The 26000-nt window shown below is 39.7% G+C and overlaps 1 protein-coding gene across 6 annotated transcripts in view; it reads right to left on the bottom strand.

Moving 5' to 3' along the window:
• The window catches only part of SLC36A4 (solute carrier family 36 member 4), a 121167-nt gene extending 95167 nt beyond the window's left edge, over positions 1 to 26000 (bottom strand). For 3 of the 6 annotated variants that reach the window (XR_008448135.1, XR_008448136.1, XM_054055970.1), the window contains exons 1-6: positions 25927 to 26000; positions 12119 to 12242; positions 11268 to 11358; positions 10043 to 10131; positions 8642 to 8737; positions 6032 to 6116 (exon numbers count right to left, since the gene is read on the bottom strand). Coding sequence is in view for 4 of the 6 variants with exons in the window: in XM_054055970.1 (XP_053911945.1) it covers positions 6032 to 6116; positions 8642 to 8737; positions 10043 to 10131; positions 11268 to 11358; positions 12119 to 12242; positions 25927 to 25954 (513 nt within the window). In the remaining 2 variants the exon portion in view is untranslated. Of the gene's footprint in view, positions 1 to 6031; positions 6117 to 8641; positions 8738 to 10042; positions 10132 to 11267; positions 11359 to 12118; positions 12262 to 12334; positions 12438 to 20122; positions 20168 to 25926 lie in introns of those variants that run through there. The other 3 variants (XM_054055972.1, XM_054055973.1, XM_054055974.1) reach the window with 3 other exon arrangements.

Below are 26000 nucleotides of genomic sequence, written 5' to 3'. Positions count from 1 at the left end.
TATCCCCAAATGTGTACTGAAATTGGGGATTGCCCAGACGTAGGTGTCGGACCTTGCACTTGGCCTTGTTGAACCTCAGGACGTTTACACAGCCCCACTTCTCCAGCCTGTCCCTCTGGATGACATCCCATCCTTCCGGTGTGGCAACTGCACCACTCAGCTTGGTGTCATCTGCAAACTCGCTGAGGGAGCACTCAATCTCATTGTCAATATCATTGACGAAGATATTAAACAGCACCAGTCCTAGTATGGACCCCTGAGTGACACCACTTGTCACTTATCACACCTCAATGTTGTATTAGGTAAGCGTGATCATATGCCTTTATAATCATCTGCCTTTTACTCACACAGAAATGCTGAGGAAAGCCCAGAAAAAAGGACATACTACAGCAGAACATAAACTCTCCACAACCATCATCCGATATTGGTGCAGAATCAGCCAAACACAGCCAACTAAAACTATCAGACCGTGACTCCTTGACCCCAGCTTCCAACTTCCCACTTGCATGTTTCAGATATGAATTATGTTCCTATAACAGACCACAACACTGTAGCCTGCTTTACAATACTGTAAGCATGGTAACCTTTCTCCCCACAGTTCCTTGCCCAAGCATTCACCAGAGAAAGGAAATAGAGGCCAAATGGATTCTCAAAACTGTCACAACTTGCAGGAGCATGCATCAGATCCTGCTCCTTGAAAAACAGTTTAAAGAAAGAACTTGGGGCATCAAGACATTCTAGTTACATGCACCATGTAACTGATATTACAGGCACAGTTATAGTGATATAAAAACACAGGAGGACAGTTTATTCCCTTTTGTGGAATATATATATATATATTTAAATCAACTTCATATCAATAAAGCAGCTTTAATGGTATCAGTCAGGGCAGAATCATTTACAGGTTTAGGCAGGACTGCAGGAAACAGCCATACCGCAAAGGCATATTTTGAGACACAACGAAACAGCAATTTGGCACATGGACTGGAAGAGGCACACCAAATAAGATCCAGTAAAGGTTAATCTTGTCGAAGAGGCTAAACAAACAGGCAGGAGTGATAGACGGGTAGAAGAAAGCTGAATAGGAAAATGAAATGCAAAAATTAGAAAAAGTAAGGACCATTATTCTCCCTCCAAGATTACAAGATTAGAACAATTGGCTGTGGGATATTTGACAGTAAAGAGCAGCAGAGAAAAACTCTAATGAACATGAGATTATACTGATTTGTTCAGGTGCATGCTACATCATTTTGAAACTGTTTATTACTAGACCTATTTTTTTTTTTAAATAATCAGATAACATTCTAGCAAGTAACAAAATACCAAGCAGCAGGAGGACTTTATCCTTTTTGAAACACTCTTCGGAAGCAGTCTAGCTCAGTGCAAGTTTACTGCTGATTGTGTTAGGGCAGACTATGACTCACCATCTGTCTAACCTAGTCTCTTAAATATTAGAATTAATACAATCTCAGATTCCTTTCTGGACAACAATCACTTTCACTCTCCTGCTGCTCTCTGCTAGTGTATCACTGCATATGACAGTCTTTTTCCTAAACAAGGCAACATAATCTGAATTGTCTGTGGAATATCAGACAACTTAGACAAATCTTGCTTATCCATCCAGTGGATCTGTTCTTGTAAAAGGCATACACACATACATACTGGTTTGTGTATGCCACAGAGCCCAGTAAACATTGTTCAAGTTCCAATCTGAACACACATGATCTGCATTTAGCTCTGCATTCACCATGTCTGTATCTGGGAGTTTGACAAACATTTCCCTAAACCACATGAGGAAATAACAATTGTCATTTTAGAAAGGAGGTACACAGCCACTGAAATCACCAGCAATACCTAGCGATGCCCCCAGTCACCAGGTAACTTCATCAGAACTCACTTCAGTTATTCAAGCATTAACTTACACGGTGGTGTCATCTGAAACAGCTTTCTTTCCAAGAATGCTTCAACCTAATGTCTCATTTACGTAGCCTAAGCACAGCGTCCAGCAACTTCAGCTGTATCTAGGAAGATCAAGCACTTTGCAAAACTGGTTATTGGATTTCTTTTGTCAGGCACTCAAAACAACTGAAGCACAACTAGTGACTGCAGAAAATTCAGTTAAACTGATAAACACACTTACAAGAACTATATCTTCCATTTCCTTAGTGTCTTCAACTGAGACCACTGTTTCCTTAGCTGTATCCCAAAATCCACTGCTGTCATACTGCCTGTGAACTTTTCGAGATCTAGTGGGATCAAAACAGTAATCTTTGAAGTCACTGGTTCCTCCTAATTCCTTCTTTTTTCAGCTCAAAGCAACAGCCAGTACACTAGGCTAGATCTAGCACAAAACCAGTACATTATCAGACAGACAAATACTATATTGAATCTTGTAATTTGGCATGAGCACACAAAATAAATGTTTCACAGTTCATTTAGTTCTGGTATTTTATTACTACTCAGCATCCAGCTTTGCAACATTTTAAACACTTCTAGTTTTATGTTTAAGTAAGTTTTCCTAAGTTTAGGGATTTTTTTTTTTCCTTTTTACAAAAACTGGAAAACAAAAATCAAAATTCCATTATGTAGCATCCCACTGACGGGTCATCCTCAAAGTACTAAAGACCTAATAAAGTTCTCCCACACAGCAAGGAGATGTTTTCAATTTTTAGCTTTATCAGCAAACAATAAGAAAAGGTCATTTTTTTCTAGAGAACTCAGCAAATATTCACAAGCAAGCTGATAAATGCCAAGACTCTTGACTAACAGTCTTCTGTTTCTCAAGCACAAAAAGCAAAGTAACTATAGCACGAAATGGGACCATTCTCTTCTGAGCACAGATTCTTCTTCTTGTCCCAGTGTGCTCACTGCTCCACTGTTCCTGCAGTAAAACCTCAAGCTCTTTGTTCCAGTTTCATCACTCTTCTCTAATTTTAGACACCACCTATAAGCCCCTTATTGCATCCCGCCAGAGTTAACTGGAACTCTCTCCACCAACTTAAGTTTATTCTGTGCCTCAGGAAAGTATTTCTTAAGAAAAACTTGATTTGAAATTTGACATAACTGGAGAAAGCTTCTTATAGCACAAAGTATCTGGAAAACTCTTCATGTAATGCAGCCAACATTGTTATAATCCCACAGAACTCAATTAGAAAAGATTTAGCACCAGAAGCTATCCATTAGTGAGCAGGATATAGCAACCATTTCACAGAAGCTAAAGTAACACCACTGTGTCTCTAACTAAATATTCACCTCAAAATAGTGGGACTCACAAATACTCAAGTCATGTGCCAAAACCATTCTAAAACGTTTTGCTGCTTTTTTGTTCTGTGATATAGAAAATAAGACGAAGGAAGAGACTAAGTTTCGTTTGGCATCAGTTTTAATTAGGAATATCAAAGAACAGATCTCATTGGAGGTTCCTACTGGTTCCTGCGGACTATTAATCGCAAACACACCAATACACAAACATAATGAAAGTACAGAGCGTAATGCAGAGGTATTGTTCAAGGAGTGGCATTGCTAACTTTCATTACTATGTTTTTCCCTTTTCTTAGTTCTCCAATTCCCATGCCCTCTCTTCACTTTCCTCATTCTCCCACTACCCCAAATAATTAAGAGATTTAAAGCAGTAACAATGTGTTCTTTGGTGCCCTCTACAGGGCAGATTTCTACAACAGAAAGCACCCAAGAAGAAACCACAGCCTTCACCCTGCCAGAGGAAAGAGGACAACTCAATCTAAATCAAATACACCTGAAAGTGGAACTTCTGAATTGCTGGCAACTAATTCCTTCTCTGGGTACATCACGGGTCTCTACAGCTACTGCTTTGGCAGAAGCTGCTTTTCTGTAAGATCTTTCAACTCAGAAGGCAGCAAAAAAGTTTCCTGAAAAGGTTTGGGTCTGGTTTTCTTTCAAAACCTACAAAAGCCCAGGTCAGTAAGTGTTCGGTCTCATCTTTTGCTTATGGTCAAAACAAATATATAACAACTTGTTGATCAGCTGCATCCTTGATAGGAAAGGTTTTGATTTGAACTTACATTACAAAGGATGCAATAAATCCCCTCTTCAGAAGGCCAGCAAAAGGATATCAGATGTAAAAAAGGATTCTAAGGTACTGAGATAGACTGTGAAAGTAGAACTGCTATTTTTAACATTGTTGGGTTTTGTTTTTTTTTTTTTCTCTAAGATGCAAATTACAGAACATCCAGTTTCCAAATATACAAATTTGCCTTGTCTTGACAGGATCTTCATCTGTGGACCTTGTACTACTTTTTAATCACAGTATACTCATCTGCAAGGGGGAAGGGGGAAGGTGGGGGGGAGTGTTGGAATACTATCTTCTATGCGTTAACTGCCTAAGCAGACACCCTTCTCCCTAATTAAAGTAAGTTAAGCTATGCCAATACACCTTTACTGCACCTTCTATGAAGAATAAGAGTCCATATGGAAGATTAATGCTCAGTAACCTGCCATACCTTATTCCTCACTCACTTTGCTAATTAAAGAAGTGCACTTTAGACACAGGCCCAGGTTCACCCTTATTAGCTTTACATCAAGTGAATAACCATAATCTTATGAGCAGGAAGCACAGCAGGGTACGCTGGCAGAGTCCTGGGATCTTAATAAGCCCTCAGAGGAGACAGCACCACAAGCTCAAAGTGCCTGTGGCTCCTGTCTGAGCAGCCAACCTGTGTTGGCTGACCACCCGTGGACCACCTGCTCAGATACAAAAACTGCTGATGGCAATCGTGAAGCGCGCAGAGGAAGGACCAGGAGACATCAGGGACTCCATCAACAGAAAAATCTCCAGCGATGAGAAAAAGAAGAGCTTAGAAGGAATGGAGAATGAGAGACAAAAAAGCTGAATGAAAGCAGGAGCCGCTGTCATGAAAGTGATAGCCATGGGTTTATTTGGTTTTGTCAATGATGGATGGTTGTAAGGGACAAAAGGGGCAGTTAGGTTTTATAGGAAGGCTTGCGGTTTTTCTGCAAGATGCACAGGCATTTGCGGTTGTGGGGATTCATTTGCCGTTTCTAACTGACTTTTTCATAAATATGGCATGACTAAATATTTGATTTTTAGACATCCTTAAATAAATCAGCTTGCACAAATGAATGTTTTTCTAATAATTAATATCCAACCTATTTAAAAATCTATAACACATTGAAATGTGTTCCCACATATTTAATACTACACATTATAGATGTAACAGTGTTTACAGTAAAACCAATGAAATGCTACCATGCAGAGTGCTATTTAGTATTTTTATTGATAACACAGATGATGATGCAGTAAGCAGCATTTAAACAACTATTCCCGACAAAAAAAAAAACAAAGAATATTGAAGAAAAGGATTAAAATTCAGCTTCGAGAACTGTCAAAAATCAATCCAATGAGGAAAACTAAAGGATTCTATGGGTAAGCAGAAACATCTGTACAGAAAGAAGAATGAGAATAATTGCCTACAACGCAGCTCTGCAGTAAAGGATCAAATGATCACAGTGGATCACAAGTCAATCATGAAGCAGCAATCTAATGCTCTTGCAAAATTACCATTATACTTTCAAGCCTGGAATATGCTCTGTAAGACCTGTGAAATAACCTTTCAGCTCTACTTCTCACAAGCAAAACTCCAACTAGAATAGCACAGCCAACTTCATGGATAAAACCTGGAAAAGAGAGATGTGACCAACTGCAGAGCATTCACAGGAAAGCAAGAGAATTATTAGATTCTATCCTGTCTCCCCTCTATTAGATTTCTATTTCCACAAATTACTTCTTAAATTCAACAAATCAGAGAGCGATGAAGCCACAAACACTTGCACAAGGTTTGAATTTAGTTCACCTTGCAAACTGCTCCTTTTTGCTGAAAGCTCTTTTGTGGAAACCATATTAGAAGCCATTTGGTGCATCTCTCAGCTTTGCATCTTACAAGTGGTTCTGTTGGACTTCATAAGGATAGGAAATAGAAGTAAGGAAAAAATGAATCTAAAATCGTAACTGTTTCCATGCAGTAACATTACTCACTTGTTTCACGTTTTCTGCCAAGAACACAACATAAACGCTACAAAATCCCAGCTGTGTTATCACTAGGAAAAAGTCAACAATATACCTGAGGAAGAAAAAACAAACATACATTATACCTAGGCTCCAAACACTTAAAGTATTTCTACCTAATACGCAGTTACTACTCCTTTCTACAGTAGTCAAAATGCTAGATTCAAATGCCACACTAATCACTGGAATATAGGTTCCTCTTATGGCAAAACAGGGTGAGTTCATATGTTTTTAGTTTTTAAGGTAACATTGAGTAACCAAAGTTTCTCAAAAAGAAAAAGAAGTTAATAACATTTTAAAGTGGCATAAAATTAAATTCAAAGTCTTAACAATGTCGTACCAATACAAACAACAGACATATATTCAACAAGCACATAAATTCTGCTGAGGTCTGTTAGCCCCTCCCTAACATATCAGTTTTCCACCAGGACCAGAGATTAAATGTCTCATACAGTCTAAGTTATATAAACTTCAGCAATTAAAGGTAACAAACATTTTCACGTATTATTAAATGAGTCTGTCTCGATGTATTCCAATACACATTCAGACGCTGTATCTCATTGAAAAAACACTCTAAACTACGGTTCAGATTGTTTTTGAAAAATGTAACGCACTATGGTGGCCTTAAGACACGCTGTAATGAAAGTTTTCTAGAGTCAGGCATACAGCAGAGATCTGCCTCAGAGAATGGATTTGCTGCAGCAGAGTGTCTCTGGAAACCAAATTGCCATTTGCAGCTTTTAACTCTTTGGTGCATTACAGAATTGTCATTATATTTCACCACAAAACAATTTTCCCTCTAATTGAGTTTTGCTCTACTCCTATGAAGTCATCACAAAAGATCTTAAAGACTAGCTCATCTTTTTCTTATTTGAAACAAACTAGTAGCCAAAACACATGATGCAAGATGCTGCATCCTTGAAAACAACAGGACCAAAAAAAATTCCTCCTCAAGTAAGGAAAACTCATTTTAAGTTAATGTTCAATAATATGTTTGAGGTTTTGAGTTTCACTACTGTGTTGTCACACCATAAACTCCATAAACAGCTATACAGCAACAAATGGCAAAGAAAAAAATAGTCTTTTTTAAAAGAGGGAAAAAGTAACTGAAGAAAGACAACAAGGTACTAATATCAACATGTCATCATTGCAAAATATAGTAAATGGAATCATAGAAACATAGAATCACTAGGTTGGAATGAACTCAGTAGGTCATTGAGTCCAACCATTCCTAATACTCCCTAAACAATGCCCTTCAGCATCTCGTCCACCTGTCCCTTAAACACCTCCAGGGAAGGTGACTCAAACACCTCCCTGGGCAGCCTCCACCAGTGCCCAATGACCCTTTCCGTGAAAAAAATTTCCTGATGTCAAGCCTGAACCTCCCCTGGCAGAGCCTGAGGCCATTCCCCCTTGTCCTGTCTTCAGTCACTTCGGAGAAAAGGCCAGCTCCCTCCTCTCCACAACCTCCTTTCAGGTAGTTGTAGAGAGCAATAAGGTCTCCCCTCAGCCTCCTCCCTAGGCTAAACAACCCCAGCTCTCTCAGCCACTCCTCATAAGACTTGTTCTCCAGCCCCCTCACCAGCTTTGTTGCTCTTCTCTGGACACGCTCCAGAGCCTCAACATCCTTCTTGTGGTGAGGGGCTCAGAACTGAACACAGTACTCAAGGTGTGGTGTCACCAGTGCTGAGTACAGAGGGAGAATAACCTCCCTAGACCTGCTGGTCACGCTGTTTCTGATACAGGCCAAGATGTCATTGGCCTTCTTGGCCACCTGGGCACACTGCTGGCTCATGTTCCGTCAGCTGCCAACCATTACCCCCAGGTCCTTCTCCAGGCAGCTTTCTAGCCAGACTTCTCCTGGTCTGTAGCACTGCACAGGGTTGTTGTCCCCCAAGTGCAGGACCCGGCATTTGGCCTTGTTAAACCTCACGCCATTGGCCTCGGCCCAGCGGTACAGCCTGTTCAGATCCCTTTGCAGAGCCTCCCTACCCTCCAGCAGATCCACGCTTCCACCCAGCTTAGTGTCATCTGCAAACTTTCTGAGGGTGCACTCAATGCCTTCATCCAGGTCATTGACAAAGAAATATTTCTCCACCATTTGTATGTTAAAGTAGGAATCAAAGAATTGCTTTGCTTCCTTTCAGAATAAATATATTGAAGTAATTCACATTTGCAGTGTCAATCTGCTTAAAGAGTGAACTCTGATGTAGAGAAATGTGTTTACAGCAAAAGAGAATGAAAACTCCAATTACTTCACTACATTAGACAATACAGAATGCAAGTGTGGTTATACCACATCGCTTCCTATGTTGTTAAACAGAATCCTTTTCTTCACAGGTCTTGTAGAACTGAAAATTTAAATGCCTAACAGAGAAACACTCTCAAATCCTCCCATGTCAACACTACAAGCTGGCTGCAGGAAATAACAAATCACACTGCATAAAAATATTTCAAGCACAGAGAACATATTCTTAAAAGAAGTACATCTTAGTAAAAAGGAAACCTCCTAACCGGTCCAAGTGTAGCCACTAATTTTCAATAACAGATTTATTAAATTAAATTCTAATGCAAACTTACCGTCCCCAAGAAGCTCGTTTTTGAAGAGCAGTCAGGGGCCCCACTTCCATGGCATAACTCACTGTATCGCTATATCCCAGTGAGGATTTTTTCATCCTAAAATCAAAGAGTGAAGAAGGAACAGATTTACTAGAAACTAAGGGGATTGGGGGGTAAAGGGTGGGGGCTAGTGGCCTCCCAGGATAATAACTAATCAACAGTGGTACCATTCTGCAGCTGCTGAATTTTAGAGGTCTGGTTTGGGCTCCTTTCCCCCAGGAAGGGTTATTCACTTTGCTACAAGCATGTAAACCATAATGCTGCTTCCTCGTAATTCAACAGTACTAAATCAGTTTCTTATGGAACAAGTTTCACAATAAATTATTCCAAAAATTGACTCCTATAATATCAGCTTAAGAAATTAATCTCAAACCTAAAAGACACAAAGAACTTCAACAAGATTCAACAGATTTTGCAGGACAAGCAGTCAATCACAGTTATTTCAGTGATCTTAGTTTTATGTACACCTTCACAGGCCATTCAAAACTAGAGGGAAAAGTGAAGAATTCAGAGGATCCCTTCACAGTACAATATCACACGAAACTGAAAAGTTAGTTTTTCCAGCCACAGGGACACAAACAGTTTTGTCTTTCTATTCAGTTCAGAAACTTCACCGCACTTTTTAAATACCAGACCCTCCCACTGCTTCTTGTTAACTCCTGACAGTAAGAGAAAAAATGTTTTATAGAAGTGACTATTAATGAAAATATTCTATCAGTCAAATTTTATTAACTGCTTCCCCCCAAGTACTGTACATCTCATTTGGCTGAGTATCCAGTGTTTATATGCTCACTTGCATCATTTTAATGCATTTGTTCAGCACAACAAATTTGGAAGAATCAAGGTGTAAAGATCCAAAGAGACAGAGCTCACATATAATCATGAAAGATATTAACAGCAATTCTTAGTTTATCTTCTATTGCTTTATAAGTACTTATAAGCTGGTTATTTAAAAATTGGACACACTCAGAAGCTATAAAGATTCAGAAGCTATAAAGATTCAGAAGTAATGAAGATAAAGAAGGACTAAAAGACTGAAGGTAAGCAATTAAAACTCTAATGATAAAGACCTGATTATTTGCCAGCAAAGACAGGGAACAGGATACTGAAGAACACTAGTTAAACTGACTTAATTTTGTGTATTGAGCGGAGAACAAGTATTTTTTTTAATGTATTAATGTTGCACAAAGCATAGCTACATGATAAGGATCTGAGTGCCGTTTCTTTGAAGTACAAAGTTCTGAACTGAAGAGAAGAAAATGCTACAGCATCAGCACATTTCATAAGCCTAAAATCAGAAAAAGAAAAGATAAAAAAAAAAATACTCAAACTCAGCAACAGAATGAGTTACTTAACATTTACCTCTGACAGAGAGAGTGGCTGCAACGTACCAAGATGTGCATACAATGAACAGATATAACTCCTATGAACACCAGGCTGATTGGTCCAACCTGGTATGAAAAAAGAAGGAAGGAAACAAGAGTTAAACTTTCACTGAAATATGTCGGGGAAAACTCTTTACATGCAAACTTCAACATTATAGCAAATAATATAAGAATATAAAGTTTTACGCAACTGCTTTTTTTTGTTTCCTCCTCTCACAGGGAAATCTGCTGCTCAAGTTTTATGGAATTCCTTACTTTTTGTTTACTACTTGACAGAAGGCTACTCAGGGGCAATCAAGCCTAAATAACAAATGAGCACTAAGAACTTCACTGCTGTAACAGCTTCATTAAGATATCTGTCAAAAAATATTTGTCAAGAGAGAAAACTGCATATATTTTACAATTCAAAACAGTGGTTTGAACCAATTTAAAGTGGTAATGACAATAAAGGTTTCTTCCCCTTACAATAGTAGAATTGATGACGTGCAGTATGAAAAGAAAAAAAGAATACGACCACAACCCTGATAACTTCTACTGTTACAAGTAGTAGATAATCTTCAAATTATTTGTTTCAGAGTATAAGCTTGACCAAAAGTTTTCACAGAAGCTACTTTTTCACATAGAACTTTCATTCTTAAACTGGACATCCTGTAATAAAGAATTACAGGATTATTTAGTCATAAAGTGAAAAATTCACTCGATTAAATGTACCCTGCACTAGGAAATGTATTGTTTGTTAACAAGTACAAACAAGCTGTGCTATACTCTGTTTCTGCAGAAACACATTATTGATTTAACAAGCTGACACTGCATCCTAGGACATATGATCTGACTCTACAGAAGTCTGGACAAAGACAAGACAACCCCACAGTAACAATTCCCAGGGGACATCATAGGAGCCTGCGTGAATCAAAACCTTTCTTTATTCTGACAAAGTCCTTGTCTTCCCCAGAAAAACACATTGGCTAAGCAAAAATACAACACTTGATACAAAGCTTCCAGGGTGAAGTAACAACTTTTAAAAAATAAAAAATAATATTTAGTACTAACTTCACCCAACTAAAGACAAAAAATTAGAAGAGAACTCTGTTGAAGCAGGTAGTGACAAATAGAAATATCAAGATTTTAGTTATTCATGGTCAGACACAAAACTGTAGACCTTCCTGGATTATTTTTCTAATCAATGAAAAATCAATTCTTACCACAATGCCAGCATTTCTTATTGCAAGCGGAAGACCAAGAAGCCCAGTTCCAATGTTTCCCTTCAGGAGGTGCATAAGTGTTTGTATAAACCTGAGGATAAAAATATAAGAAGTCACATTAGAAGTACACTCAGACTAGGGGAGGGGAGCAAAAACAAAACCACAACCTCCATGATTTATGAATAGAGGGATAAACTGTGAGCTTCAACCACTTCAAGGTGGTCCAGCTACTTTAAAGAAGATTCGGCACATTCAAATACCATTCTTATTCATCTTTGCATGTGTGCTCCCTCAAACAGAAAGTAGAAGTCTGATCTTCAGTACCTTCCACCAGCTTGTGAAAGGTTACTTTTTGTGCAGTTTTTTTGTCCTCTTGCCTCAGAGTCAAAATGACTGAGTTTCGTCAATTCTATTTTAGAATCTATAACATTCAAAACAATTACTAGCTGCAACCCACAAGACTGACAGCCAAAGGTTTATCAAAGGAAAAACAAAAGCCTTTACATGTTCTTCTATTGAACTTCAATAAACAGATCCAAAGTCTTCTTAAATTTCTTTACTAAAAAATGAAATCAAAGCTATCTTTAAACAGAGCTTGCATTTTGAGTGACCCAATCACCTCACAAATAGAGACCTTGGAATATTTTATGGTCAGCACTGCTAGTTTCCAAAGAATAAAGAACCTACTCAAGATCGGCTGCTTTTTGGCAGAACTACGTAAAGTCCTGATGTATAACCACAAAACTGTACCACAGTGCAAGAAAATCCATTAAGAGTTCAGTAAACTGCTCATAAGAAACAAGTCAGAATCAATAAATTTTAAAAAGCTGATACTTAAGAGTAATACATACGTAATGCCTTCTTCATTATCAAGCTGATAATGCTTCTCAACTGGCAAGAAGTTATTTTCATGCTCTTCATCTGAGATGCCATCTGAATTTTGTTCATCAATCAAAGGTTTCATTACTTCCATGTCTGTACAACAGAGTTCACACTACATCAGCATTAGAAACAAACACAGTTTAGAAATAAAAGACAACTCAAACTTCCCATGCCATGAAGTTTACCTGTGTTCTAACTGTAAAGCCAATTTAGGCAGATAGATACATACAGCACAGGTTTGCACAGGACATCCTCTTTCTTTAAAGCAGCACACCATCTCATTTTCATTATTAGTAGCACTATGGCCAAACACTACAACTTTTCATTAATAAAAGCCACTTTGAATCATTAGAATGTTGATGGTTTAGATCATTTTGCGAGCTAAGAAAACACAAACCAAAACAGAAAAGTCATCCATTGTTACAAAAAGATAAGATTCTTCTTACCAACCACTAGCTACTGTGAAACTAAGCATTTAGTCTGCACCTAGAAGTGGCAAGCAAGGGCAAGACCCCCAGACTCATCCCACCCTGCTGTGGATATGTAAGCCAGCCACCACCGAAGACGTCCCCAGTGACTGGCAAGACAACTAAGATAGCTTTCAAAGCATGCAGCCTAATTCCACTGCAGTTTCATGAACCTGCTAAAGTAGCATTAACTGGCACTGTAGTCAACAAACGCAATTCCACCATCCAGCTAAATAACAGCACCAAGCAATAGTAAGCAGCCAGCAGTGAACAAAACTGCCTTCCAGGCAAAACTAATAGCTTATGCCAGGTTGATATTGATCAAACTACAGCCATTTTTTAAATTAATAGTTAAGGAAAATAAATCCTGCTAATAGCAAAAAGGTTATTTACCTTACACTTGCCATCCGCAGTATCCATTCACAAAATGTGGTAAATAAGTCTCAATTGACAATATTTTCACATCAAAACATGTTTCTCTACTCAGTGAGCAAAAATACTTCATTATTGAGTGAACATTAAAAACCTTAACCATAACAAGCTTATTTCTTTTGCAAGAAAAACAGACACTAAATGAACACCTGTGAAACACCTGAATACTTGAACATCAGTGACAGGCTGGGAGATTTGGGGCTGTTCAGCCTGGAGAAGAGAAGGCTCTGGGGAGACCTTATAGCGACCCTCCGGTACCTGAAGGGGCTACAAGAAAGCTGGAGAGGGACTTTTTACAAAGGCTTGTGGTGATACAAGAAGGGGGGAATGGCTATAAATTGGAGAGGGGCAGATTTAGACTAGACATTATGTAGAGAGTCTTCATGCTGAGGGTGGTGAGACGCTGGCACAGGTTGCCCAGGGCAGTTGTGGATGCCTCACCCCTGGAGGTGTTCAAGGCCAGGTAGGATGGGGCCTTGGGTAGCCTGATCTGGTGGGAGATGTCCCTGCCCATGGCAGGGAGCTGGAACTGGATCTTTAAGGTCCCTTCTAACCCAAACCATTCTATGATTGTAGGTACATTTAAAAGAAGGTATGGGCAACTGTCATCTTCGAAGTACACAGCGGTAATGAATCTACCAAATACAGGTTTTATTTTACGGAGTTGTTATAGCCAATTTGATAAAAACTGCTACTTAATTTGAAAATAAGATACATGCATAAAACCAGGCAGGACGTAAAGAACACAATGAAAATTACCCATTGTATAGGGTTTGCATGACAAAGTTTTGGTAGCAGAGGGCTACGGAGGTGGCTTCTGGAGAAGACACCAGAAGCTTCCTGTGTCTGATAGTGCCAGCAGCCTCCAGGACGGATCTGCTGGTGGCCAAGGCCAAGCCCATCAGCAATATTGGTAGACCCTCTGTGATAACATATTTAAGAATAGGGGAGCAGTGGGGAACTGCACAGCAGCAATTGCAGCTGGAGAAAGGAGCAAGAATATGAGAGAGAAACAACCCTGCAGACACCAAGGTCACTGAAGAAGGATGGGGAGGTGGTGCTCTAGGCACTGGAGCAGAGATTGCGTGGCAACCTGTGGTAAAGACCACGGTGAGGCAGGCTGTCCCCTTGCATCCATGGAGGTTAACAATGGAGTAGACATCCACCTGCAGCCCACGGAGGACTCCATACAGAAACAGGTGGAGGCACTCAAAGGAAGTTGTGACCCTGTGGGAAGCCAACACTGGAGCATGTTTTTTAGCAGGGATTGTGGACTGATGGGAGTTCCTAAAGCACTGCACTCCCATGGAAAAGGACCCCCACTGGAGCAGTTTATGAAGAACTGCAGCCCATGGGAAGGACTCACATTGGAGATGCTTGTGGAGCACTGTCTCTTGTGGGAAGGACCTCACACTGGAACAGAGGAAGAGAATGAGGAGGGAGCAGCAGAGACAACTAGGAGTGAAGTTGAGCCTGGGAAAAACCAAGGGGTGGAGCAAAGGTGTTTCCACATTCATCCTACTCTTATTTGATTGGCAATAAATTAAAGGCACAAGCCTTTCGTTATATTTTCTCGCCCCTGTCCAGCAGTGACAGAGTGGCTTGGTGGGCACCTGGCATCCAGGCAAGCTCAACCCACCACAACCATTCAGCAAATGGTTAAGGTTTTTAATAAAACTTCAAGATGTCTAACCCACCAGCACTGCACTGAAACCAACCCTAAGCAAGAGGCACTTACGAAGAAAAACTGTAGAACAACTGTAATACATCCTGTAAGACAGATTTTCCAGGTAGTTAAAAGTGAAAGCATATAGCTCAAACTCTCCTGAAAACAGCAAAGGGTCACCTGAATCTGGTGTCAATAAAGTTGAAAGCCAGTAATGAAAGAAATTGACAGAGACAACGATGCCTACTGGAGAGAAAAATCAGAGGTCAGAGAGACTCAACCTGAAAGTGTTCTGTAAAGCAAATTTTTACTTGGTGGTATTCTAATTTTACAAGTCAAGACAGACTGAATCATCTTTCACTACATGACATAAAATCTTATGAATTGATCAAAAGAAAGGTCAGCAAAATTCTTTCTACTCCCACAGCATTTCCATGTTAACTAGTTCTTGAGGATGACACAACCACCCTCCCTCAGCTCTGAGTCACTGCTGGGCTCATTCAACACTCAACTACACTCACCTACATACTCTACTTCTTGTATAAGTGTCTGTGCCCTCAGAGGCCAGAGGAAGCAAAGTGTCAACACTGGAAGTTTTACCCAGTGGGCGAGTGATTAGGGTCATTTTCATTTTATTAAATACTGAGTCCAAAGTAACAATCTGAAGTGTTTTCACTTGGAATAAAACAAACTACAAGTGCACAAAGTCTGTGATCACATGAGATTCAACAATACATAAAAGAAATCATCAAATTACTTTTCCATTTTTGACTCCATCACATTTTCTAGCATGCTGCTCTTAATGTGTGTTGGTGGAATTTCTTCCCACCCAGCTAGCCACACAGACCACTCCATGCTGCTTTGCACAACCTCTTTCGTGCACTTGGAAAAGCATCTTCTCTCCCCTCTCTGGGCTACAATCAGATCCAGTAGAACATAGGCTTCATAGGAAGGTGGAGTGGTCTGTTTGTACAAAGGCAGTCAGTCAGGGTATTCTTCTCAGCCTACCTGAAACTGCTGTGCTTGGGAAAAACCTCCCCAATTGTCTGAAGAAGAAGACTGATAACCAGTCATCTCAACAAGGCTCACTGGGGAAAGAATACCCATTGTCACCATGCAGCAATCCAGAGCACTTGGGCACTCTCCCAGTATCCTTGGGGTCCTCGGTGCCTGGGCAGAGGCATCATCATTGCTTGAGAAAGAGATTCACCATCAGTCACCCCCCCCTGCCCTGGCAACCCAATAATCAGAGCATGGCTCAAGTGAGATGGTCTGATGCAACTTGTGGAAATTTCCAGATACATGACATCTTCCAAGTATGGCCAAGTGAATATTAAAGCATCAAAATTTGAATATTCAAGAATCTGATTAAAGTGAAGATGTCATAGGAGTGAATCTGTAATTAAGTTACTGTTTTGATTATAATATATGTCATACAATCACCTTACTAAATAATAAATTGATTTATGATTAAGTACTGTTAAAGATCCAGCTATTTGATCTACCATAAATTATCAATGAATTCTAAATTGCTGCTAAATCATAACATACTTCCACTGGCGACATAATGCTAAACAATAATGACCACAAGCAGCAAGCAAGGTTCCTGTCTACCAGGATAAAGGGACCAGCATGACTCTTAGGACCAACAGCACTGGTGAGCATCAGCAACTGCTCTGTCGAGGGAGAAAAGTGAATTTCTCTTCTTCCATTCCAGCCTGATACTGAAACATCTGATATATACACACTTCCACACTGTTTGTCACCCAACCAGTTCACACTCAGGAGAATTTTACAGATATACCATTTGACTTTTCTCTCAACTTCCTGACCCCTTTTATGATCTCAAGGGTAGTTCTTTAAGAACAGATTTAGACATCCTGAAGCATTCCCCTCATTTTTTAAGTAATAAGAATTTTCCTAAGACAAGCTGTTTTTTTCTCTCAAAAATTCATTTGCCCATGACTACAGCCATCTAAATCATCTGTTATTGTTATCACTATCCCAACTCTGATAATTACCTAACTCAGTGTCATGTCTAGAGGTGCTAAGCAACTCGCTGCTCTGCAGAAACGCAAAGAAAACCTCTACTCTAAAGAGCTTACAATCTAATCATCCTCAGCTCACCTACTGAGTTATTTTTTAAAGTTTTGGGTTTTTTTTTTAAAACTATTTGTTATTTTTAACTCTTCCTGTGAATTAGTTTTGTAGCTTCCTGAAGGACTGCTTCGGAGCAGGCTCTCCTTAAACAAGTTTGCTTTTAAGCATTCTTCATGGTTTATTCTATAATCTATGTAATATCAGTCTTGATTATTTCAGTACATTCCATTAAATGCACATGAAACATTGTACCAAATAGGCTCAAAGCAAGACACACGCATTTGAGGCAACTGGTAGCTTTAGTTCACATTTAATTCACATCATAAAAAACAAACAAACAAAAATTTAAAGCACTACAGAACAAGATGTCAGTATAAAAAAAATCTTTAACAGCAAGAAATTTTAAACATATTTAGAGAACTTTCAAAGAAGTTCACGTCTATTTTTCCTAGTTATCAGTATTCCATCAGACACTGACAAAGAAGTTACCTACTTAATAAATTTAGACGTAGCTACTTTGTCACCAAAGAACAGCAAGATGTTCTGATCTAGCAAGATGCACTGATTTTTCTTCTCGGTCCTACTCTGGCAGGAAAATAAAATAGCTGCTATTTAGAAACTAAAGCATAGCATCTACATGAATTCCAAGTTACTTTATAAAAAAAGGGTTCTTCCCTGTGTACATTAGAGATATACACAATTCAGTTATTTTCCACTCCACTGTTACAAAATAAATAGAACAAAAAATGTTTATTATACTTTTACTAGACACTTGACCAATACAACCTGCCTACGTCCACCCTCACAGAGCATACTTTAATCTGGAACTTGCCTTCCTTACTTTCAGCATCTTCATCATCCATAGTCACTGCAGCTAAGGTTGCCATTCATCTTCTTGCCTACTCGTCAGTAGCAGAAGCTGCAACACATTTTCCCTAGCTAGCTCATTACGCACTTGCATGAAAATCATCCTACAAAAGCACTCCAGAAAAATCTTCAGTTCCTTGGGTCCTGCCACATTACCTCCCTCATGGATATTAGGTGGTTAAAGTTCCCCATGAGAACCAGGATCTGTGAACAGAAGGCTTTTTCCAATTGTTTAAAGAAGGCTTCACCCACCTCTTCTTCCTGACTTGGTGGTCTGTAGCAACACTCACCTTTCCATGTCCCTGGCTTCCCTTACATCTGATCTTGAGGCATAAGCTCCTTCATTCCACACAGCAGTAGACCGACATTACAAAAAGCAAAGCATTCTTGTATGTAAAAATTAATGGAGTAGGAGAAAGACATATGCAGGTCAGACAATACATACTGTCCTGATTTATTCAAATTCGCTGTATTTGTCACAGAAGACCAAGAAGAAAAGAATGAAAGAGAATCTATAAAAAGAGACGCTGTCCTTCCAGACTGCATCATCATCTGAAGAGAGGTCAGCCTCTTCACCTGTGAGACTGAATGCCTGACCGTTGCCCCTTTTCTTCACCTTTTCCTCATTTGACTTACATCCTACTATTCATCCAGGAGCAAAATTATGGCAGTAACGGGAAACATAAGCATTCTTGAACAGGCAGGAAGAAAGCTCACACTAGAAGATTTACACCAGCAGTCCACTGCAAAAAGCCAGCCTCTCCCTTGCTTGATGGGCACGTTCCATCCTCTCCACATTTCACCCCATACATACCATACCTGCATATTTAAATTCTTAAGCCCCTCCCTGCATCACTTTCAAAACATTAATTCTTGTGGGGAAAATAATCTTTGGCCATCTGAAACATCAATAACCACTGCGCTTCCTAGGAACGCCTCCTGGAGCGACAGCAGGACACTTAGGTGGTAGACAACTACTCTGCCTGCTTCTGATAACGGTGAACTTTAGTTTTTAAGATGTGTACATGATACAAGATGTATTACATGAGCACAATGCAGCTTCTAAGAAGCAAGTTTCACATAGAACTTTCACCATACAGTTCACACCCCGAGACTGCATCCAATCATGTGACCCACTATACTGAAGCAGAAAAAAGATTACTAGCTTCCCTACCAAAGTCATATGAAAAGTTTTTTTGTCCATACCCACAGTCAATATAAACCTTTTAAAGGTTTATGACCTTTAAAAATCACCTTATTCCACCCCTCCTGCCATGGGCAGGGACATCTTTCACTTAATCAGGTTGTTCAAAGACCTGTCCAACCTGACCTTGAATAATTCTAGGAATGGGGCATCCACGACTTCTCTGGGCAACCTGTGTCAGTGCCTCATTACCCCCCGCCTAAAAAATTTCTTTCTTATGTCCAATCTAAGTATATTTTCTTTCAGTTTAAAAGCCTTGCTCCTCCTTCTGTCACTACAGACAGTGGTAAAAAGTCTGTCGCTATCTTTCCTGTAAGTCCCCTTTAAGTATTTGAAAGCCACAAAAAGGTCTCCCCAGAGCTTTCTCCAGCCTGAAGAACCCCAACTCTCTCAGTCTTTCTTCATAGGAGAGGTGTTCCATCCCTCTGATTATTTTTGTAGTCCTTCTCTGGACCTGCTCCAACAGGCCCATGTCTTCCTTGTGCTGGGGGGCCCAGAGCTAGAGGCAGGACTCTAGGTGAGGTCTCATGAATGCTCAGGAGAGGAAGATCACATATGGTGGCAATACAATTTCCCAAGCTGACAGCAGTATCGCAACAGTCCTTTTTTAAAATCTGCACAAGGAGAGATTTTGCATTTCCAATCATACACTGCTGGAACACAGTGAGATCCCCTCCATAAGCAAAAGCTATTGTTATGCGAGTCGCATACACTAACCTTTACTGGCCTTGAATTTTTGTGATGGAATATTTCGTCCTCGTGCTATTTCTTGAGCTTTCATTTAAATGATTTCCCATATAAATCATCCTCAAGCACACATAACTTTTACAACATGTTCTTCTTTTTCCATCTCTTCATTCTCTGCTGCATCCACTAAATTACCTCCACATCAAAGTAACACATAAATACTTCGGGTTTGATTGTTTTCACCATTGTGCATTTGCTTACATGACATTACATTTCTTCTCTGCCTCATAACTATTCTTTTTTTTCTGCATACAGTACAGATATCTATAAAATTTTCTTTGCAATTTCTACTTCTGCATTTTGGTATACACTGTTCTGTACTTGAATCTTTCTCCAGACAGTCTGCAGCCTCAAGATTCATTGACAAGATTCAGGAAGTCCCATAAAACTGCGAAAAACTGCAATGGAATTCGCCAAACCACAGCACAGCACACAGTCTCACAACTGAGAAAAATAACAGCAAGCATGCACTCTTGACGTATTTTCTTACTCCAACTTTAGATCGCTTCAAGCACAGTTGTGCTCCTTCTTCACTGTAAGGTCTTCCACACTATACAATCATATTAACCCAAAAGAAAAACAACAGTGAATTTAATATAGCCCCCACTTTTTAACTTAAGCCACTTGGGTGAAGTACCTGGGCATCCTTTCAGGTTAAAAATGGTGTCCACATACACTTCTCAAGGTAGTTTGAATATTTATTTCAAATCCAAGTTCTGGGGCGGTATGAGCTACATATTTTTTAGTACCTGTTTTACCACACCATTCTGCCATTTTATTAGCATCATTTATGCCACAGAACATCCCAGTTTCAACCTCAACTGCCTTCCCAGCTGAAAACCATGAGCCACCACAGATAACGAGAGAAAAATAATGAGAGAAGTAACGCATCATACATAAAAAATACTTACTTTGAAAAGTGCATTAAAGTTTTACCTACAAAATGGCTCAATATGAAAGGCAACACATAACTGGAGTCAAAATAGCATGGAACCTCCTATTTGAAAGGAGCAACTGGCATTCTGAAGTCAGTACATGCATGCACTGAAAGTTCTCTGCACGTAGCACTCTCTGCTACGCACTACGGTTAGCTACACTCTGCTCTCAGCACATGTCTATCTGTCCTTCATCACTGGTCTACAGGTTGAAATGAATGAAGACTTGAATGTCAACAATAGTTAAAAGGATGGCAATATCTCAGGCATTTCTTCAAACGTGCTTCTTTCAAATACAGCTAAGCAGAAGAAGACAGAGAATATTCATGCACCAAGCCAGTAAGCATCAAAACAATGTTTTTACAGGTAATTTCCTTATGTGAAGCACCTATCACCAGCTGTTCCAGACAGAAAGGAAGATTTCACTTTACTTAAAGTTGCAAATGGGTCTATTTGACCACAAAAAAAATTATTTTCCCCAAGTGTCCCACTAAAAAACTACATTCAATTATAATAAACGCCTGTATGCTTCTTTTTACACATACAATCTTTGCCAACATTCGTTGCACAGCATTCACATTGCATAACTGATTTAATTGCTATTAGTTTAACACAGTGCTGCACTAAATGTAAAATTTCTAAAATGCTGATCGAATTTATAATCCTTAAAAGAAAAAAGTCCATCTGATACATTTCAAAAATACAACCAGGTCTTCCAAAGCTTCAAGACCACTGCTACCAGCTTTTCTCTGAGGTGGGAGCTGGTCAAAACAGCAGCAAAATCGCACACAACTAGAGCACAGTAAGGGGCTTATTTAATTATCTTCTATTTGTGGCCTTTTTTACCAGATGAGAGACATTTATTTTAGCCCAGTTACTATACAGACATCTATTTCACTGAGTATATGCTTGGAAACAAAGACATTATTTTTTAAAAAACAAGATGCAAAACAACAACTTCTAACAATACAGACAGCAATAAAGAAAAACATCACTAGTGTTCAATATACCACTTCATATAACACAAATAATTGTATTATCCTTTAAGTGCGTAGGTGATAGTAAGTCTGGAGAAATTTTGTGCACTGCTGCAGACCAAATCTCTTGCATCTAAAATATATTTGCAGGTCAGCAGAAAAAAAACAGCACAAATCCAAACTATCCAAGGTTAGCTTCTGAAGAAAATAAAAAGAGTGAAAACTCTAATTTTAGACCAAGCACCCAGTAGAATACTGTGCCTATCATATTCCACACCTAATATGAATTTTTTTTTTCCCTGTGCCACCACAAAAAAAGCCTTTTCAGATCAAATGTCATCTTCAGATTGTTATTTAAATATTCCTCACTGTTTCTGCTTTCTCCTGTGAACACCCATGTAAGCAGGATGCCAAAATACTCTGCAAATACCACTACTCCAAAGGCAGGCAACACATCACCTTCTCCCAGAATTACCACTGCAATGTTAAACCGATTCCTTAACCCACTGGAGACATCGATCACTGATTCATTACAGCTACACATCACACTATAATCATGCATAAATGTCAACACTGATTTCTCTCTGAAGAATTTCAATCACTAGTCAACACAGTGAGATCAGATCTATACTGTTTAAATTGTTATGACCTGTATTTCCAGTTTTGTATCTTCAGTGTATTTTTCTATCTCCTATAATCTGCCATCAACTTGCCAACATTTATGGACATGCTGTCAAAGAAACCTTTGAACTGTCAGTAAATGTATGTAATTCTGAAGCTTTTACAGCATACTCAATTAATCTCTTAGTTCAGAAGCTCTGCAAAGACACAAATTTTCACCGATAACTAAAGTTATTTTTCTATACTGCTCAAGGAAGTTACCCTTCCAAAATTAGCTGAACCTCTTAACACCGTAAGGGATAAAACTTTTCTCTATCATTTTCATTTTATGGGTGAAACAGAGGCAAAAGGATGAAGCAGTTTGTCAGGGTTGCACAGCAAGTTAAAGGCAAAGGAGATGCTAAAAACAAAGCCAAATACATCTCCCATTGCTCCTTTGGAGAGGTCATGGGCCAGACTAACTCCCATCTAAAACCCCTTTTCCAAATCCAATTTAGCAATACAATCTGATTATTTTCCTTGAGGTTTTTGAAGTCAGTGCCATTCAATGGAAAGAATTTGATGTGGCATGTAAGCTTAAAAAGATTTGGAGGTCAGGATATAGCTTATTGCTGTTTACATCAGCTGGTTTTGCTCATCTATGGGATAAGGAACATACAGGTCTCATCGGAGCGTGACTTCACATGTGCATCAAACGCTTGGCAAAGAGGGTCTGGTAGATAACTCACTGCTCAGTCGCAGTTGCTGCACAAGAACACACTAACAGCACAAGATTCCCAGCCCAGTGAAATGTGTTTATCAAACAGAATGTGACCCAGTGCCTCTGTAACAGGGATAAAGATTCCATTTAATAAGCAGCTGTTTTGACTTCTGTATAGAAGAGAAAATCAGAACCCCTTAATCTCTACATTGGCTTAAAATGTGGGTTTATGCTAATATTTTTCCCACAGGCTACAGAATGCCATATTCATGATCCAGAGGGCATGCCCAGAGCCTCTGTCACCTAACCAAGCCTGTGGCTGTTCTTATAGGACAAGATTAGAGACAGTCTCTGAATAGCACAGTCAATGAGACATCACTACAGAGTAACACAGAAAACACACTCATAGTTAGGCAACCACTACCGCTGTGACAACAGGAGGGGCTTGGTGTTCTCAGCAATCACATTTGATTTACAGACAATTTATCTTCTTAACACTGTGGAGAAGCTTTTCAATTCAGTATTCTGAACTAGGGCTGTCAAGAAAAGTTTAGATACAAACACCGTCACTAATTCTTTTCAGAACGTGCAACTGGCTCAGTAAGCAGCTCACTGTGAAACCCTCAATTACTCCCTCAACCAGAGAACGAAATGTTTCTCTAGTCCCCAAACTTCAGCCTATAACCAACCTTCCCAGCACTTTTCCAGAAGGCATCAAACTGTAAAGCAAAGCACTGTCCACAACGCTGAAACTGGCAGAATCTGCCCCTTTACGCAGTCACTCGTTTTCAGAACTGCCGAAGAAATGACAGATCAATACAAAGTGACTGTGAAAGGCAGTGCTAGGGGCACACCGGTCCAGACTGATAAGATTATGTACATTTTTCTAGCTCAAGGGAAGCTAAAAGATAATCCTACTCAGCCATACAAGTCAGCTCTCATTTTATTTTCCTCTACCGCAACTCCTAATGAATACGAGAGACACAAGAACAAACAGACAACTCCTCCCGCAACTAAAACGTATCTCCCACAATGAACATTAAAAAGCAAAATTCATCTATTTTAAAACTCCTATTGAATACTAGTAATTACATTTTCCAGAGGAGTAAAAGTTAGCATTACCTTTTTTGTGGGGGAGAAGGGGGTATGGTATAAGTGCTTTTCAAGAACTTTAAAGCAATACTTAGTGCAGTTATTGTAATCACTCTATATTTTTATTTCAAATATATATGTTTGTTTTCTCCATTACAGACTGTAACTTAAGAAAGTAGACTTATTCTGATTCATGGTAGAACTTACTAATCTTGAGAATGGTTATTTCTAAATGAATGCTGAAAGTCAATAATGCCACTCGCTAAGCTGGAAGGATTATTTGCTTTTGTGCTGTAACTGTCAACCCAGAAAATTATAAAAATGAGACACCAGTTATTAAACCAAAGTATACACAGGTCTCTGTAGTTTATTAGACACTTTCAGAGGAGCGCATTTACCCCAACCCACAATAGATCATTTACTTAGCAAGATGTTAGCATTAAATAATCAACTGTCCTGTCTAGACCAAGCTACACATTTCTACAGGATTAAGACACTTTCAAGTGATGACACATCAGTAAGACACTGATAATACTTTTATTAAGTATTCAGTAGGACCAAACATTTTAAACACTTTTGAAACATTATCAGGTGTTTATCTGCATTTTAAATATTTAATTTCATTTAAAAAAATCTGGTTCTAAGGGTTCTCACAGTCAAATCGCAAAGCTGTGAACCACAGGCAAAAAAAACCTGGCATTTCTTTCTGCAACGTTTGCTCCAGAGGTAGCAATCTCTCAATGCAAGATGGATCTGCCTCTCGGACAATAAAATCTGAAACGCTTCTCCTGCTTCCAGCCAAGATGAAATCTTCAGATTGCAGTGAAATGAGATGCTTTGAAATAAGACTTTCAGTCTGCCCAGGTCAGCCTAGAAGAATCAGCCATACTTCATAATTAAACCTGCTACAACTTATCCCATTCATCTACATGATACCAAAAACACTGGCAAATGAAACTCTCTAAGACTCATTTTGGAGTGTTAGAAAAGCAAGCATCCTTCATCAGGCCTGGGAAACAGGAGGGAGCAATCTCCATCAATTGTTTGCAGCGAGCCAAGAGCTGGTTACAGAATATATCTCCAAATTATATACATATGTATACATTTTCCCAGAAATGCCATGCATATTCTATTACTTTCCAAGTACTAATTTTAATGTCATTATGAACTTTACAATAGCCAAAACTCTTGCTAATTCGGAGCTGGCTCCAGCTCTGTCTGACCTTGCAGTTGAGACAGAGAAATGCTGCAAACAGGTGATGACAGAAGAGACATCTGTTCAGCACAGATCGTACTGAATACAAGACATTATCATCTCCAAAGAATGAACAGTGTCTGGAAAAAAACACTGAAAACACGGTGTCAGAGGGATATTCTGTCTGACTTTCAAAAAACTACATACCCGCAATTACAAAAAGTGGAATGTTTTTGATGAAACTGAACTCTACTTCAGCTTTAATCAAAAACATTCTACTTTTTGTAATAATAATTACTCCTTGCATCAAAAGGATACACAAATCAAGAGGTGAACGTAACCGTGCCCTCATACACAGGGGTTTAATGCTCCAAGGAGCAAGAATTGCAGCCACCAACCGAACACGCAGACCAGGAATCCCCAATCTTATAGAAAAGCATCCCCTAACGACGCAAACGGAAAGCGCTTCCTAAATTTCTACGCCAGACCGCGACTTCCCAAGGAAATCGAGAGGCACCAGACGGAACAGACACCCCCGGAGGGGTTGGAAAGAGCCGGGAAGAGCAGCCCCGCGGTCGCCACCCACATTAACCGGCACGCCCCCTCCCCCAGGGTGGGATGGTTCAGTCCGCCCCGATGCGCCGAGCGCTGCAGCGCACCCCCTTCCCCCTGGGCTGAACCACTCCGCTACTGGGAGGGAGTGAGTGGAAGTCGTTTGGGCGCTCTCCACGCTCTCGCCCCCCGCGCCGCCCCTCGGCTGCCCTCGCGCCTCACCCAGCTCCTCCCCGCCGGCGCCGTCCATCGCCCCGCCGGCTGCGCCCTCCCGCCGCCGCTGTGGAGTCGCCCGG

Source organism: Cuculus canorus, chromosome 1, assembly GCF_017976375.1.
Source record: "Cuculus canorus isolate bCucCan1 chromosome 1, bCucCan1.pri, whole genome shotgun sequence".
NCBI classification, from domain to species: Eukaryota; Metazoa; Chordata; class Aves; order Cuculiformes; family Cuculidae; genus Cuculus; species Cuculus canorus.
Note: the sequence above shows the minus strand (reverse complement) of the source record. Positions and strands in the feature narration are given on the sequence as shown.